The sequence below is a fragment of the Trachemys scripta genome, chromosome 8 (genome assembly GCF_013100865.1).
Source record: "Trachemys scripta elegans isolate TJP31775 chromosome 8, CAS_Tse_1.0, whole genome shotgun sequence".
Lineage (NCBI taxonomy): Eukaryota > Metazoa > Chordata > Testudines > Emydidae > Trachemys > Trachemys scripta.
Genome location: NC_048305.1, coordinates 18,129,608 through 18,144,168, shown reverse-complemented (window position 1 = coordinate 18,144,168; position 14,561 = coordinate 18,129,608). Strand labels below are relative to the sequence as shown.

Here is a 14,561-nt window from a genome sequence, read left to right as displayed (position 1 = left end):
ACCATTTCACTGCTCCAGTTAAACACCAGATCACTCCACTGTGAATCAAATTAGTCTCCTCACTATGTGCACAATCTAGCCCTTAATTTTAAGATTATATGAAATAAACTTTCAGGGCCTAGTATGTTGGTCCAATTTTACCACAATGTAATTCCACTGAGGTTTACTTCTACAGGTTTACTTCATACAGTCTTACAATTCAGGGTCAGCTTGTGCATGGAGCGAGGAGGCCAATATGAATGATTTCAATAGAGATACTCTGGCATTCAATTGCAGTACAGTGAAATGGTGAATCAGGCTGATCCCTTTACTTACAATGAACTCAGTGAAGTTACACTGGTACAGAATCAGACCGACATACTGAGGAATCAGGCCCTACAAGTTTACATCATACAATCTTAAAATTAAAGGCCAGACCGTGCAGAGAAAAGAGGGCTAGGCAAGCACTCCATCTCCATGTCCTCCTCAAGGTCCGGGCACATTTTCCATTTTTCCTGGATCTCCTCCTCGGGCAGCAGAGCGCTTCTCCCATTCTTCAACACAGACAACTGAGCCCTAAATTAGGGTTCAAAGCCCCAGATATGATAAATTTACCTCCTTCTCTTTTGCATATCCACTTTCTCAGAGAAGAACAATCTGCTGGGGAAAGGTATTGCTTGAAGGCAACCACACAATCTTCTTTAGTGAGTGTATGCCTCCTGTTACGTTTCATGACCCTGCCAGGAGACAGAGAAAAGCCAAGTTGCAAAACCGAATGAGGTCAACTACAGCATCTCCAGATTTGAGGGCGTGCGTGGCATTTTTATTTAAGGAAACCGTAGCTACTAGCCATGGTACTGGTTTAGTACCCAAGATGTCCTCTATTGAGGATCTGTATTCAGCCCTGACTAGGATGGGCTCAATGGTTTTCTCTAGCAGGTTCTCTCTAACTGCTATTGTCCTATTTAAAACAACAGCATCTGTCAAAACTTAGTCTCACCATGCACTTTCAGCCCGAGCAGATGTGCCATCGACCCACACATATCTGAAGTCTTCTTTCTTATAGGTCAAACCTATCCAGCTGTTCTCCCCTTTAAACTGTATCCAAGCCTAGAACACAAAAACAATCCATTCAAACGTATTATTAGGCCTCTTTTATCCATTTTGAACTTCATTCATCAACATCTAGGATCCTTTGTCTTGTTACCAGATGGGACAGAGTGACTCAAACCATTTGATTCTTGCTCATTTTTATTAAGTGTCTAAGCTTTTTCCTTTTGTGTGGGTGAGCCCACTAAGCTCCCCCAGAGCTGCAGGTCCCACACTCCCCAGCCACCCCAGCTACAAAGCACAGAGGATGTGACACCCTCCTGCGCCTGTCAATAGAGTTGCTTGTGGGATAATTGCAGCCGGCATAACTCAGAGCCACCCTTAGAGCCACCTAGGGCTATTCCTTCCTCAGATGCACTGAGTGTGACTCAGCCAACTGAATCAGAAAGCACAATCATTCAGCAGGCAGCAGCTTATAATTATATAGATGGAAATAGAGCACACAGTGCGTTCCCTATTGCATCTTCTATCTAAAGCAAAACAAAAATCCTCACACAATTACAAAATCCCCCAATTTTAAATCTGTCAAATGAGAAACTAGACAGGGTACCTTTTCTGCACTGTTTGTAATTTTAGCGAGGTCTGTCTCCTTAAAGCCCTGACACGCCCGCCTGGCCTCACTCCACGTTTTAGTTTGAGTATCTTCCACATAGTAACACGCCTTTAGAAAATAATGCCATCGAGGCCTCTGGGGGCACAACTGCCTGGAAACTGAACACCACCAATTGTTACGGTACCCGACTTTGGAAATAAAAGAGCCAATGGGACCTCAATAAATACAAGGATATGAACTTCCAAACTGTTGTTTTCTGTACCTTCGCTAGGAGAGCACCGTGGATCCTGAGACTGTAAGCTGCAAGGGACTCTGGCAGTGCCTACGCAATGTCCAGTAACACCACTGCAAGGAAAACCACTGGTGCATGGATGGCAAGTGGCTTGACAATCTGAGCCATAGTAGCCTGGCTGGCAGCCTCAAAGGAAGTTTCAGAGTTAAATGACCGAGTGCAGAGAATTGATTCCATTTTAAAAATACTATACAGGCTCATATCCAGTGATCTGGGCACCTACGCCATAAACTAAAGTCACACAGACATCAATAAAGGACTGCCCCAAAATACACCCACCTCAGCCCATCCCCACAACAGCCTTAACAAAGGGAAAAGATAAGCTTTGCAACGAGTAATTTTAGCTTTTGTGTGAAAGGTGGCACTATTTACACCACATCAGTGTCTCTCTAGTCATTGGGTCATATTTATTTTTACCGTTCAGTCTATGTTTCTATAGACGTAAAGGGCCTGGTTCCCATTTACACAGGTGGAAGCCAGGAGTAACTCCAAAGTCATGGAATTACTCCATATTTACACCAGGGTATCAGAGAAAAACGGATCCTTCTTTCTCCATTTCCTGTGTTTCTAAGAGCACGCTTCCTTCTTAGTTCTGAGGTCAGATTCTCAACTGTTGATCTATCGCTTATTATCACTGCAGCAGCACAACAAGGATGGAGGGCTGCTCTGACAGCAGTGGGTTGGGGAATTCTGGGCCAGCATTACTTTATGCACCCACTCTTGACCCTCAGCATAGTGAGTGACTCAGAAATGTGGCAGAGTATGCTGCACTCAGGACCATGGGCCTGGCCTTATGGCACAAATTAAAAAGCTCCAAAATTGATCTAACTTGTGCAGAAAGTCAAAAAGGACCCCGAATGCCCCAGCACTGCCGGGCAAAAATATAGTAAGAGCCACATGTAACCCCTCCCTTCACATGGCTGGCAAAGTTCAAGTGTACCTGAAGATCTGACTAATGAAGTAAGAGTGTGTCCTTAAAAAGTAAACCAGCTCTCTCTTTCTGGAGGAGTGTAGCTGTCATTATGAAGGGTATTTTTGATGGACAACAAAAGTAATAGGAGACCAAACGCAAGAAATATCCTTTTAAAGAGGACACACACAGTTTAATTTGTATTTTAGTTAATTGATTGTTGTAAGGTAGTCTGATATAATAAGGTAAGAGGTACTAACGAAGTCTGAAGTATAGCTAGAAATATATCTAAATACTTACCAGTTTTAAGATATAATGCGTCAGCTTTATTAGAGCTTCTAAATACCTCTGTTCCACTAACCAAATGATACCGTTTCTGTGAATGGACTACTCCAGTACAATGTGTTTTCTCATACAGGCATGCATTTTCAGCAGATTCGAGAGAAGAATATACTTTTGGCAACACATTCTGTCTTTGTGTTATTATGTGGCCTGCATAAAACTGAAACATGTCTTCAGCTAAAAGAGAAGGAAAAATATCCCAGAATGAAACGGCAGATACACTTATCCCCACCCCAAAACAGGAATGACTTTCAAATATAGACACCCTGCAGCTGTTTCCCAACACTCCCAGTTGTCTCCAGAAAGTTATAAAGGATAGTTACCTATTACTGCCTTCATTTTCATAGACAATATCTGACTGCCTTCCCATTACTTATGGATTTATCCTCACAACATCCTTGAAGACAGTAATACCTCCCTATCTCAACTCTGTAGAAGGGGAACTGAGTCACAGAGCAAGTGACCCTGACCAAGGGCATACAGGAAATCTGTTGCAGAGCCAAGAACTGAATTCATATCTCCCAAGATCCAGCCCAGTGCTTCATACTTCATCCTCTAGCACAGAGCCCAGAAATCCACTGCAGTAATCGACTTGATATAGCAATCTTAGTGATTCACTCAAGGAAAAAGCCAAAAGGTACATACACAGAAATGCAATGTCCAATTGCATGCCTAAATATTAGCATGGTTTGGGCAACTGCATGCACAAATCTGGTGACTATGCGTACACATGGGTGTTTAGACTCCTCACTGTGCACACAACTGTACTAATTATATACGAAAAATGGAAGTGTGCAATTGTGAATGTGTTGGGCCTGATTTTGATCTTACTCAGACCTGTGTAAGTGGACAGTGACTGTGATAATGTCAATGGAATTACACCAGCATGAGAAGAAAATCAGGTCTGTTGTTGTTCATGGACTCAGCATCACCCTTTTCAAATAGATAGTCTATTACGCATTCAAGGGTTCCGCACTGCTGATTAAGATTCTCTAAGTGAAGTATCCTTCATAGAATCACAGCTGTAGGAGAGAAAGGATAAGAACATTTTCCAAAAATCTATGCAAACAAATGAAAAAAATAAAATCCGTGTTTACATGTGGAATAAGTTCATTAAAAATACTGAACCATTTGTAATAAAAACAATGGGTAGAAGCAAAAGAAGAAATGAAAGAACAAAGAAATGCAAGGACTGAACAGAAAAGTTATCCTGTTACTTACCTTCATTTCTTTTACACACAAAATTATATTTTAAAAGGCAACTAGCTGCTTCTAAAGCTACTTTATTATGCTGAAGAAACGCACAGTTTTCAGTTGCATCCCTACGTACGTTTAACCTGAAGTAAAAGCAAAATTCTAATTACACTTAATAATAAATGTAAAAGAAACCCTCCAACATTACTGCAGTAACTTGGCTGCATAGCTGGATCCAAACAAAACCCACAAAGGTTAAGACTTCAAGAGCAAAGGGTAAGGCGTCACATGTAGTAGATAAGCAAAATTTGTACAATTGATGCTGTACAGTACAATTTATAATGAAAGAATATATATATATATATATATATATACACACACACACACACAGTACTACCCTGTTTGCCAGAAAAAGAGGAATAGAAAACACCGCACATGCAACGTAGCAAAGTTACATTTGGGAAGGGGATGGGAAAAACATATCACCCCCCTGCACCCAGCAAAAACAGAAGAGGAAAGTTACTAGTGGCAAAGGGCACTGGCAATATTAACCTTCCTGGGAGCCCCTATCTCTTCGGAAATTCATTTTGTCTTTTTCTAGGTCTAGTAACGAAAAGTGTGGTGGTAGAAGGTCTTACCAAATATATTCTCAATGCCCAGTGTGCTCAAGACAGTGTAGACTTTAACGCACACTAAGCTGGGTCAGATAAAGTCCAGCATGTGTTAAAGTCCACACCAGGCTTCTAGAACAGGGGTCCCCAACGTGGTGCCCACGGGCGCCCTGGCACCCACCGGGGCATCCATGTGCACCCACTGGGGCATCCATGTGCGCCCGCCTACTGACCGCCGGACAAGCAGCCGCCGAAATGCCGCCAAGAAGCGGCATTTCGGTGGCGACGGCTCTTGATGACGCTGCTTCACGGCGGCATTTCGGCGGCGAAGCCTCTTGACATTGCCGCTTCACGGCAGCAGTTCGGCGGCTGCTTCTCCAGCGGCCATGGTCCTTGGCGGCTAGTCGTCCAGCGCCCGCCTCACGGGAAAGGTTGGGGACCACTGTTCTAGAACATGTTAGTTAGAATATGTTGGCTCACACCTTCTGACACCACACCTTTAAATCCTATTCTAGACAAAGGAGAACATTTCTACAGGTATTTGGGCACCTAACTCCTATGAAAATCAATGAAAGTTAGACACCTAAATATCTTTACAAATCTTTCCCAAAGTCTTAAAGCAGCGTCCTAGGTGCAGGAGACAGGTATCAAATGGGCAGTCCTGCTCTCATGGGAACCAGGGCAGACCCAGAGGCAGGAGGCCTCTGAACAGCTTATTCTGTGCCCTTCTTGGATTTTCAAGAGTTATAGAGTTATGCTACAAACCCTAGATTCTTCCGCAAGCCAAATGTCATGGCCCCTGACACACTAGGCTATAATCTGGGCCCATGATCACCTGCACCACTATCTTCATGCAGAGAACATTCAAGGAAGATGAAAGCACATGGCTTTTATAAACTATAGCTATTACACTACACTGTGGACAAAATAGCATCAGGGACTTATCTAAATGCATTTAATGTGTCCACACTATAATACTTTTAATTGTACGTACACAGGATGCGATCACTGAAGTATTTAAATTCCTCAAATAAATGTATTTATTAATCCAAATGTTCAAAAGAAAAACATTATAACAAATACACATTAACATCTGGAGGGAATTGTCTATTTTTTTAAGGCCATGACATAGAAACTGTTTAAATTAGCATGATATAAACAGCATAATGAGTCAAACATTCAAAACTGTTAGCGACTACAAGTAATAGAGCAAGAAAGTGAACAACCTACGAACTCTGTACTCATTCTCATTCATAAAAAAAATCAAGTTAGGACAGGATACCAGTTCAGAGCTGTGTTTACTCTTGATCCATCTGCCCACTGCCACTCAGATGCCGATGTTTCCCATTTCATTCCTATCCACGCTGGCTGTTTTATCATCTTTTGTAGCCAGCCCTGTAAAGTAACAATATATACTGCACTAGAAACTGACAAACAAAACTTTGTGTATTTTACTAGCAGTTTTTTATGCCCTTCCCATAATTTGATATTGTCTGAATCACAGGTGGTAAGTTGTTAACCCTGTCACAATATCACTTTCTGTTGTGTACAGTTTTGGCTGCCACCCTAAGAAAAATGTGGACAAATGGAGAGAGCAACAAAAACTGTAAAAGGTTTACAAAATCTGACCTATGAGGAAACGGTAAAGAAACTGGGCATGTTTAGTCTTGCAAAAAGAAGACTGTTACCAGATCGCTCCTCAGTCTTCAAGTATGTTAAGGGCTGTTATAAAGAGGATGGTGATGAGTTGTTCTCCATTTTCACTGAAGGTAGGACAAGAAGTAATGGGCTTAATCTGCAACCATACAGATTTAGGTTAGACATTAGGAAAAATCTTTTAAACTATAAGTGTAGTTAAACTCTGGAATAGGCTTCCCGGGGAAGTTGTGGAAGCCCATCACTGGAGGTTTTTAAGAATGAATTATGACAAACACCTGTCAGGGATGGTGTAGGTATACTTGGCCCTGTCTCAGCAGGGCTGGACCAAATGACCTCTCAAGGTCCCCTCCTGCCCTACATTTCTCTGATTAAATTCTGGTTAGACCCCATTGTATTAGCCACAAACAAGTAAACAAAAAAGTCGGGGAAGGAGAGACACCATTCATAGTCTTTATAACGTCAAACCTTTTCAGCCGACAATTCCAGCTGCAACAGACTTGTTCTTTTAAAATGGCTGCAAAACAGCCTGGCTTCCATCCAACTCAGAGTTCTATTCCTTTCTATAAAGTAACAACGTCCATTCCAGTACCACCAGCCAGGCCCAAGAGGACATTTCAAGCTGTACTTGCCTGACATCATAGAAAGAGAAGAGAAAAATACTATATAACAGCTTTCTTTTCCAATTAAAAAGTTGTTTCCTGTGAAATTTAGCTTCTCATGCCCCCTTCACCACACAATTGTTTCTGTTCTACCAGCTTTTTTATATTTTGCGGTGGGAGCATTTTTAGAATGAAGAGGGACTGTTAAATGTTTTACTTCTTCAGGGAACACTTTCAGTTAGTTTCCTACATATGGCAGCTATTTCCATATTTATGCACAAAAATATCCATTTGCTTGTGCAAATTGAGTAGGTGCACATGCAAATACTTTAGTGAGTATGCAAATAGATTTGGCAACACATGTTGCCTTATTGGAGGCCTGCTGAAAATGTGATGTTCTCTGCTGCCCAAAGGCAAAATTCACTCCTGTGTAGAGCCAGCGCTAAGTCACTGCACCAGATAAGTCTCACTTATGCCTGAGTTTGAGAATAGAGGTGGGACTTTCATGGTGCAATCGCCTTGGGTTAGCCCTCGGCACAGGGATGAATTTCACCCCAGAGGATGGCAACAATACTTTATGCTTTATAAAGCAAAACTAAAACAATCAACAAGGCCCCAGATCTTCACATCACACTACCACTCTCTACTCTCTATACTCAGAGGCGCAGGCAAGATATCTGGGATATATATGAATTGAAATGTGCAACATTCTTATGAGCAGCCAAGATATGCGAATCTCAGCACCTTAACTGTCCACCAAAAAAAAAAAAAAAAAAATGTCAGAGACAGGAAGAGCAAAGGAGGGAGCCTAGGAATTCACATACTCATGTCAGGTTTACCAGTCTTAAGAGCATCCCTTTGGTTTTGCATATTTAATTTTTAATGTTTTCCCCCTGAGAATTAATGACACATTCTTGCAGTATATTTGTAGCACAGTATAAACATTTTATTCTGCAGACAGCACAAGTGGGAAGTGCCATCTCCCTTCTGAGTTTTGCAAATCTCTCTCTGCAGGAGAAAATGATATGCAGCCCTGTGTAATCTCAGTGAAGTGAACAGGCTTGTAGGGGGAGTAAATCATCCAAATTTCATTCTTCGTTATACTAGTGTCAATCTGGACTAATTACACCAACTTTAAAGGAGTTACTAGAAATTTATGCTGGAGAAGGCAAGAACAGAATCTGGCCTTTTGTGTACTGATGGAGCTTTACTGTCGAATTACAAAAGACTCCTCGTTGTTTTTGCTGATACAGACTAACACAGCTACCACTCTGAAACCTACAGAACACGGTAACATTATTTCGCTGCATATAAGAATCATATGCCATGAAAATGAAAAATCAGTGCACATTTGTTGGATTCCACCATAGTGTTCAGGGGGGAGGGTTATTTTGTTATTTTTAAAAACTTTCTCCTTGGCTGAAGGAATTCTCAACTTTCAATTCCCACTTTCAGACAGATCTGACTTTTTTTTAAAAAAAAAGGCTTTACCTAAATTACAGACACCTACATCCTCTGGCTCAGCACAAACTGCAGTGTCCTCACACTTTCCGGATATGCTATTGCATGGCTTGTCCCAGTAGCAGTCTGGGCATTCCTTTTCACAAGATGGTCCGTAGTATCCAAAATCACAAGCTTAGAAAGAAATTAAAATCCTGAAAAACCTCCATAATAGTTACATGGTCACTAACTGCTGGAAACTGTGCTGAATAATTGCTTCTCGGGTCTAACATATGTGAAATGGTTAGAATTTCTAGCCAGAGGTCACTAGAATTTAAGACAAAATAGGATTTCAGAAACCTAAATCCACTTATTATAGAGCAGAATATCCAGGTAAACTTCATAGTGAAAACCTCCATCGGAAGCTGTAATATTTTATTAGGGACAAAATTTATTGATACTCTGTATCCATTCTAACATCTCCTGAAAAGGGACCTCTAAATAATGGACATTACCTGATTTTAAGTATGTTGCGCTTTGTGCAAATCCACTGATAACTAATTCAGAGTCATGTATTAGGAAATAACTGTCTTGCCATAACATGTAGCCAACGCATCTGGACCTCTGCATTACACAGATTTGTCTGGCCAATGTGTGGTTAGTATATTTAGCTAATACTGCCGGAGTTGGCAAGATCATCACTGCATCCCAGATGCTTATGAACAAATCAAGATCTGGAAGGGGGAAAAAAGTTTTCACTGATTTAGCAAGACAGTGCTACAGTACAAGACATTCACTCATCGTTAGTTATTAAGGTATATATATTTTCACAAAACCATCCACAGTATCCAAAATCACAAGCTTAAAAAGAAATTTAACACCAACTCTGAAAAACTTCCATAATGGTTACATGGACACTTACTGCTGGAAATTATGCTGAATATATGCATATATGTGTCTACATGAATGTATTACTTTGTATATTTCTACATTTACTCCAGTCACCTTCCAAGTTTTTAATGAAAGGCTAAGTAACATCATTACTAGTGGAGTACCTCAAGATGATTGATTAACTCAACAGAAATAATACAAAATTTATCAATTGAACAGTAATAAAAAAATCTGTTACTACAAATAGTCTGCTGACAATGAAACAAGAGGTATTTCTCTGCATTTCTTCATAGCCAGCATATATAAGTCAATGGGAGTCATTAGTCCGAAGCACCACACAGTATTCTGAACAACATTTTTAATATGTAACTTCGGGTGTCTCAAAATATCAGAGGACAATCTGTATGTAGTCACTCAAATTCATGTGATCTCTCCCTCTGAGCCTGTATTTTTAAAACTGTGTCCTGAAACTTTTGATGGCCTTTGATGCCAAAATGAAAGTTCCCTACTGGACAGTCTTGAATGAGTTCGAGTGAGAATTCTTTGAAATACTTTGTTGTAATGGGTGCTTTTATCATTGCCCGATGCTGCTACAGAAGCCCTTTGGGAAATAAAATGTCTTCAATCTCACAGGGAAAACTACTCTTGATTATTCAAAATTTTACACCAGTAAGGGTGAAATTCACCCGGGTGCAGAAAGCCAGCCCAAGACCGAGGCACCATTTAACGCCTACTGAAATCCTCCATGCTGGCCGCCTGCATGGAGGTGAATCCCACAGAAAGTGAATATAAATCAGATTCCAAACCTGGTTCTGCTGGCTTCTTGCACACCCATTTCTTGGCTCTCCTACAGCTTGCCGCAGCAACAGGTTTGCCAGCTAGCATTTCAATACATCTCAGCCAACTGCTTCTCTTTCTAAAAGTTAGCCTGTTGTGGAAAATAAAAACAACTCAGGGGGACTGTTACTTTTGTGGGTAACGAGCAATCTAACTTAAAAATTATGTCCGTAAATGGAACCACCCTGGGTAGGACAATGCCAATGATAAAAGGTATAGAAAACCACAGGGCCAGGAGGAAACATGACTAAAAGCCAATGTGATAATTGTCTGTAAGTGCCTGCCAGGGATTAACAAAAAGCATGGCAACAAGAGAGAAGGGAATTCTTATTAGTACCCAATGGAGTCACTACAATTTAAACCAGAACTGGATTTCAGAAAATTAAGTCTACTTTACTACAGAGCATGATATCCGTGTAAGCATAATATGCTGAAAACCCAATAAACAGAGAGGTGGTTTGTTTTTTTAATCAATAAAGAGGAAGAAACATTTTATAATGTAAGGCAATGGAATAGCCACAAAGAAAGGTTAAAGAATTATCATCAATGGGTGTAATCAGAGAAACACTAGATAAAGACCTGAGCCAGTGTCTGCCCTTCATCAGTGTAAATCTGGAATTACTCTATTCAAGTCAGTTTATGCTGAAGTGACAGAGACCTGAATTTGGTTTCCTAAGCGGATTGTAAAATATTCTACACATAGTGTACGGATATATTCTCTATATATTTTATATATAAATAGTCTATGAAATAATCTATGAATATTTTCGTGCACAGACAGAATGGAATGGACTAGATGGATCTTACCTGAATATTTGGACATTAACAATATGTCTAAGCTAATAAAATTGTGATTTTTTTTGGATCTCATTGTTGTTTTGATGAGGTTTCAGATCACAACCACACTATGCTAGATACACATAGATTGCTTCATATACAGACCATTCCAATACACTAGATGCATTATCTTCATGTGCCCAGGTCCAGGTGCCATCTTGGTTTATATCTTGCAACCCTGTCCATGTGGGTCCATTCAGAGATGATTTAATCCAACTCTGTATATAAAAGTTTTCAGAAACAAAAAGGAAAAAGTGTCTGTGGTTTTACTGTTTTCATCAAAATGAAACAGGACAATTATTATTAAAAGAGAAGGAAATCATATTATCTGAGTCCAAATCTGCTGGGGTTTCATGTCAGAAAAAGTCCACTGAGATCAAGCCAATTCCTTGGATGCTTGATACAGCAAACACTTCTGATCCAAAAACCTTCCTGTGGTGCCTATGGCTCCACATAAACGTCAATGGAACTTCCAGATGTTCAGCACGTGCCATAACACCTGAACGGTGTCACCCTTCCGGAAGTTCTGTCAGCATAGGCCAAAAACCCATTAAGAGAAGAAAAGCGATGACATTAATAACTGTACCAGTTCTTCCGGGCTTTCAAACCAAACAAGTTCAGCACCTCTGTATCGACTGCAGGTGGAATTGGCATCCATCCAGGATTTCGCTTTAGCGCGTGAAATATAGTAACAGTACCTGTTCCAGTAGCGCCACCCGGCCTCATCTGGACATTGTATACTGATTGTGGCTTTAAAAAAAAACAACAAAACCACAGCATTGATCTGTTATGTCAAAAACAACATGACAGGCAGTTACCCTTAAAAAATATTCACATTCTTTGCATTCACAAAACTGCCAGCAATTCATTCTGGGGTAAATTCATCTCTGCAAAGAAACCTGGCACAAGGCCTATGTACCATTCAAGTCCTACTTATCCACTATTACAGTGATGTGAGTTAGGTGATGTATAGGCCTCGCACTGGCATTTTGCATGGTGAGGAGGGTGTGTGTGTGTGAATAATTCATCCTCCACACAACTCCCTTTGAATTTAACAGGGGCTGCACAATGAGATCCCTGGGAACCACTTTGAAAATTTAGAAGTTAAGGTATGAGGGAAAATACATATGTTCCTCAGCCTCCCGAGCTTTCATGATTTTTTTTAAAATTGGATGTGATACAGTACATTTTCCTGGATCCTCATCAATAGGTCCATCAAGATACTTCTCTTTCAGCTCACTGAAGAGGCTTTAATGAATCTGTTTGCAGCGCATGGACAGAGAGTAGACCAGAGAGCCATATGAACAATTGTTTACCTACATTTCTGTGCACAATTATATTTATGTGCACAAACGGGATGAATGGACACACGTCTGTACAATTTAGCACCTACAATAAGGCCCTGATCCTGGAAAGTTACTCATGTGTTTAAGGCCTTGGCTACACTTACCCGGTAGTTCGACGGCTGGAAATCGAACTTCTGGGTTCGACTTATCGCGTCTAGTCTGGACGTGATAAGTCGAACCCGGAAGTGCTCGCCGTCGACTGCGGTACTCCAGCTCGCCGAGAGGAGTACCGCGGAGTCGACGGGGGAGCCTGCCTGCCGCGTGTGGACCAAGGTAAGTTCGAACTAATTCGAACTAAGGTACTTCGAACTTCAGCTACGTTATTCACGTAGCTGAAGTTGCGTACCTTAGTTCGAATTAGGGGGGTAGTGTAGACCAAGCCTAAGTGTTTGCAGGATGAGTGCTTGAGTGTGCAACTTCTGTTATTGCACAGGCAAATTAGTCACCCGTGTGTCCAGTGATGCAACCTGTAATCTCTACAATATACAGGAGAGACCCCATTGCAATTTCAACTTGAGGTTTGCCCTGATGTACTTAGCCAAAATTTCCCTTCCTATTACTCTTAAACAGTGTGCCCTGTGCCAAATGTCAGCTCAACTGCTTCCCTCCACTCCAAAAGTGGCAGCATCTCCATGAAGTTATACATATTCTGCAGCATTTGTGAAACACTAAGAATCCATGGTACTCCTCTCGGGTCAGTTTTACACTGATGTAATCCCAGTGGCTTCAGTGCAGTTACCTGTATTTGAGAGGAGAATCAGGTCCTATATTTCTGCCTGCAGCACCAAATACCACTGTATTCAGACTCCAACATATTTGTTAGTACTTTATTCTTTGGAATGAAGAGGTGTTAGAAAGATGCAAATTATGATTATTAACTTGCTTCTTAAAGGAAAATCAGGCAGTTCCTCCCACAGCCCTGAACTATAAGATCATGGTTTAAATAACCCTTATTATGTAGCCCATTATTCTTGGGCCTCTATGTGCTTTGTAACATTGCTGTAATGCAGGTGCATTAATCTATAGTTATTTCTGTTTTTAATGTCCACACAGACAAATTTTGCTATGAGCAGTGCATTTTTAAGAAGTGCTGACCCAAAGTGAAAGCATTCTTCCATATGGTTCCTCTTTTGATTTTCTTAGGCCTACAGCAACTAAGTATACACCAGTCAGCACAACATTTATCTTAGTCATCATCCCTGGTCTAATATCACTCTGAACACTGTCTTTTTATATTATATCCCTTTCCCTGATCCTTTGTTTTCAAGAACATAAGCTTCTCAAAGCTGGGACTGTCTTTCTCTGCACACATACTACTGCAAGCTAAATAATAATAAATCTTAATATTCAGCCTTGTGAGTTTTTGGGTGAAAGCAGAAGCATGTATCACATACATATGCATTTATATGACCATTAAAAAAATAAAAGGCCCAGGAAATAAAGGAAAAGCTTTCTAATTATAGCAGTAGTTAAGCTCTGGAGGGTTTCCGAGGGAGGTTGTGGAATCCCTATCATTGGAGGTTTTTACAAACAGGTTGGACAAACACCTGTCGGGGTGGTCTAGGTTTACTCGGTCCTGCCTCAGTTCAGGGGGGTGGACTAGATGACTTCTTGAAATCCTTTCCATCCCTACATTTCTATGAGTCTCTGATTTGCCACAATCAGTCACGTAAGAGCTACTCAAACTTATGCTAGTTAACAAGAGTCTCCAAGGGACAGTCTGCCAGTTGGAGTTCCAGGCACACATCTTCCTCCTCTCTCGCACTGGGGACTGTAAGGGAGGATGGCGTAGAAGTTGGTTGTGCCAGCTGCACACCCGTTGAGGACTCCCCCCTATGCAAGGGGAACAGGGCCATATTCTATCCCCATAGCACCATTCTGGAAGGACAAAAGAGATGTACGGAGAGAATCCAGGCCAACAAGAAAAACCACCCACTGGTACACTTGGCCTCATGTGGAAC

The 14,561-nt window shown here is 41.1% G+C and overlaps 2 protein-coding genes across 4 annotated transcripts in view; both read right to left on the bottom strand.

Annotated features, from left to right (window-relative positions):
• The window catches only part of STK32A (serine/threonine kinase 32A), a 137,107-nt gene extending 134,458 nt beyond the window's left edge, over positions 1-2,649 (bottom strand). For all 3 annotated transcript variants that reach the window (XR_004646864.1, XM_034779480.1, XM_034779481.1), the window contains exons 1-4: positions 1,905-2,649; positions 1,640-1,800; positions 980-1,089; positions 595-716 (exon numbers count right to left, since the gene is read on the bottom strand). Coding sequence is in view for 2 of the 3 variants with exons in the window: in XM_034779480.1 (XP_034635371.1) it covers positions 595-712 (118 nt within the window). In the remaining variant the exon portion in view is untranslated. The remainder of the gene's footprint in view (positions 1-594; positions 717-979; positions 1,090-1,639; positions 1,801-1,904) is intronic.
• Positions 2,650-2,791: 142 nt separating this feature from the next.
• LOC117881791 (macrophage mannose receptor 1-like) overlaps positions 2,792-14,561 on the bottom strand; it is a 35,955-nt gene continuing 24,185 nt past the window's right edge. Inside the window, exons 12-20 of the mRNA XM_034779489.1 lie at positions 11,841-12,004; positions 11,360-11,472; positions 10,387-10,508; positions 9,205-9,423; positions 8,741-8,884; positions 7,116-7,279; positions 6,274-6,386; positions 4,408-4,523; positions 2,792-3,363 (exon numbers count right to left, since the gene is read on the bottom strand). Of these exons, the coding sequence (XP_034635380.1) occupies positions 3,050-3,363; positions 4,408-4,523; positions 6,274-6,386; positions 7,116-7,279; positions 8,741-8,884; positions 9,205-9,423; positions 10,387-10,508; positions 11,360-11,472; positions 11,841-12,004 (1,469 nt within the window). The 3' untranslated portion in view covers positions 2,792-3,049. The remainder of the gene's footprint in view (positions 3,364-4,407; positions 4,524-6,273; positions 6,387-7,115; positions 7,280-8,740; positions 8,885-9,204; positions 9,424-10,386; positions 10,509-11,359; positions 11,473-11,840; positions 12,005-14,561) is intronic.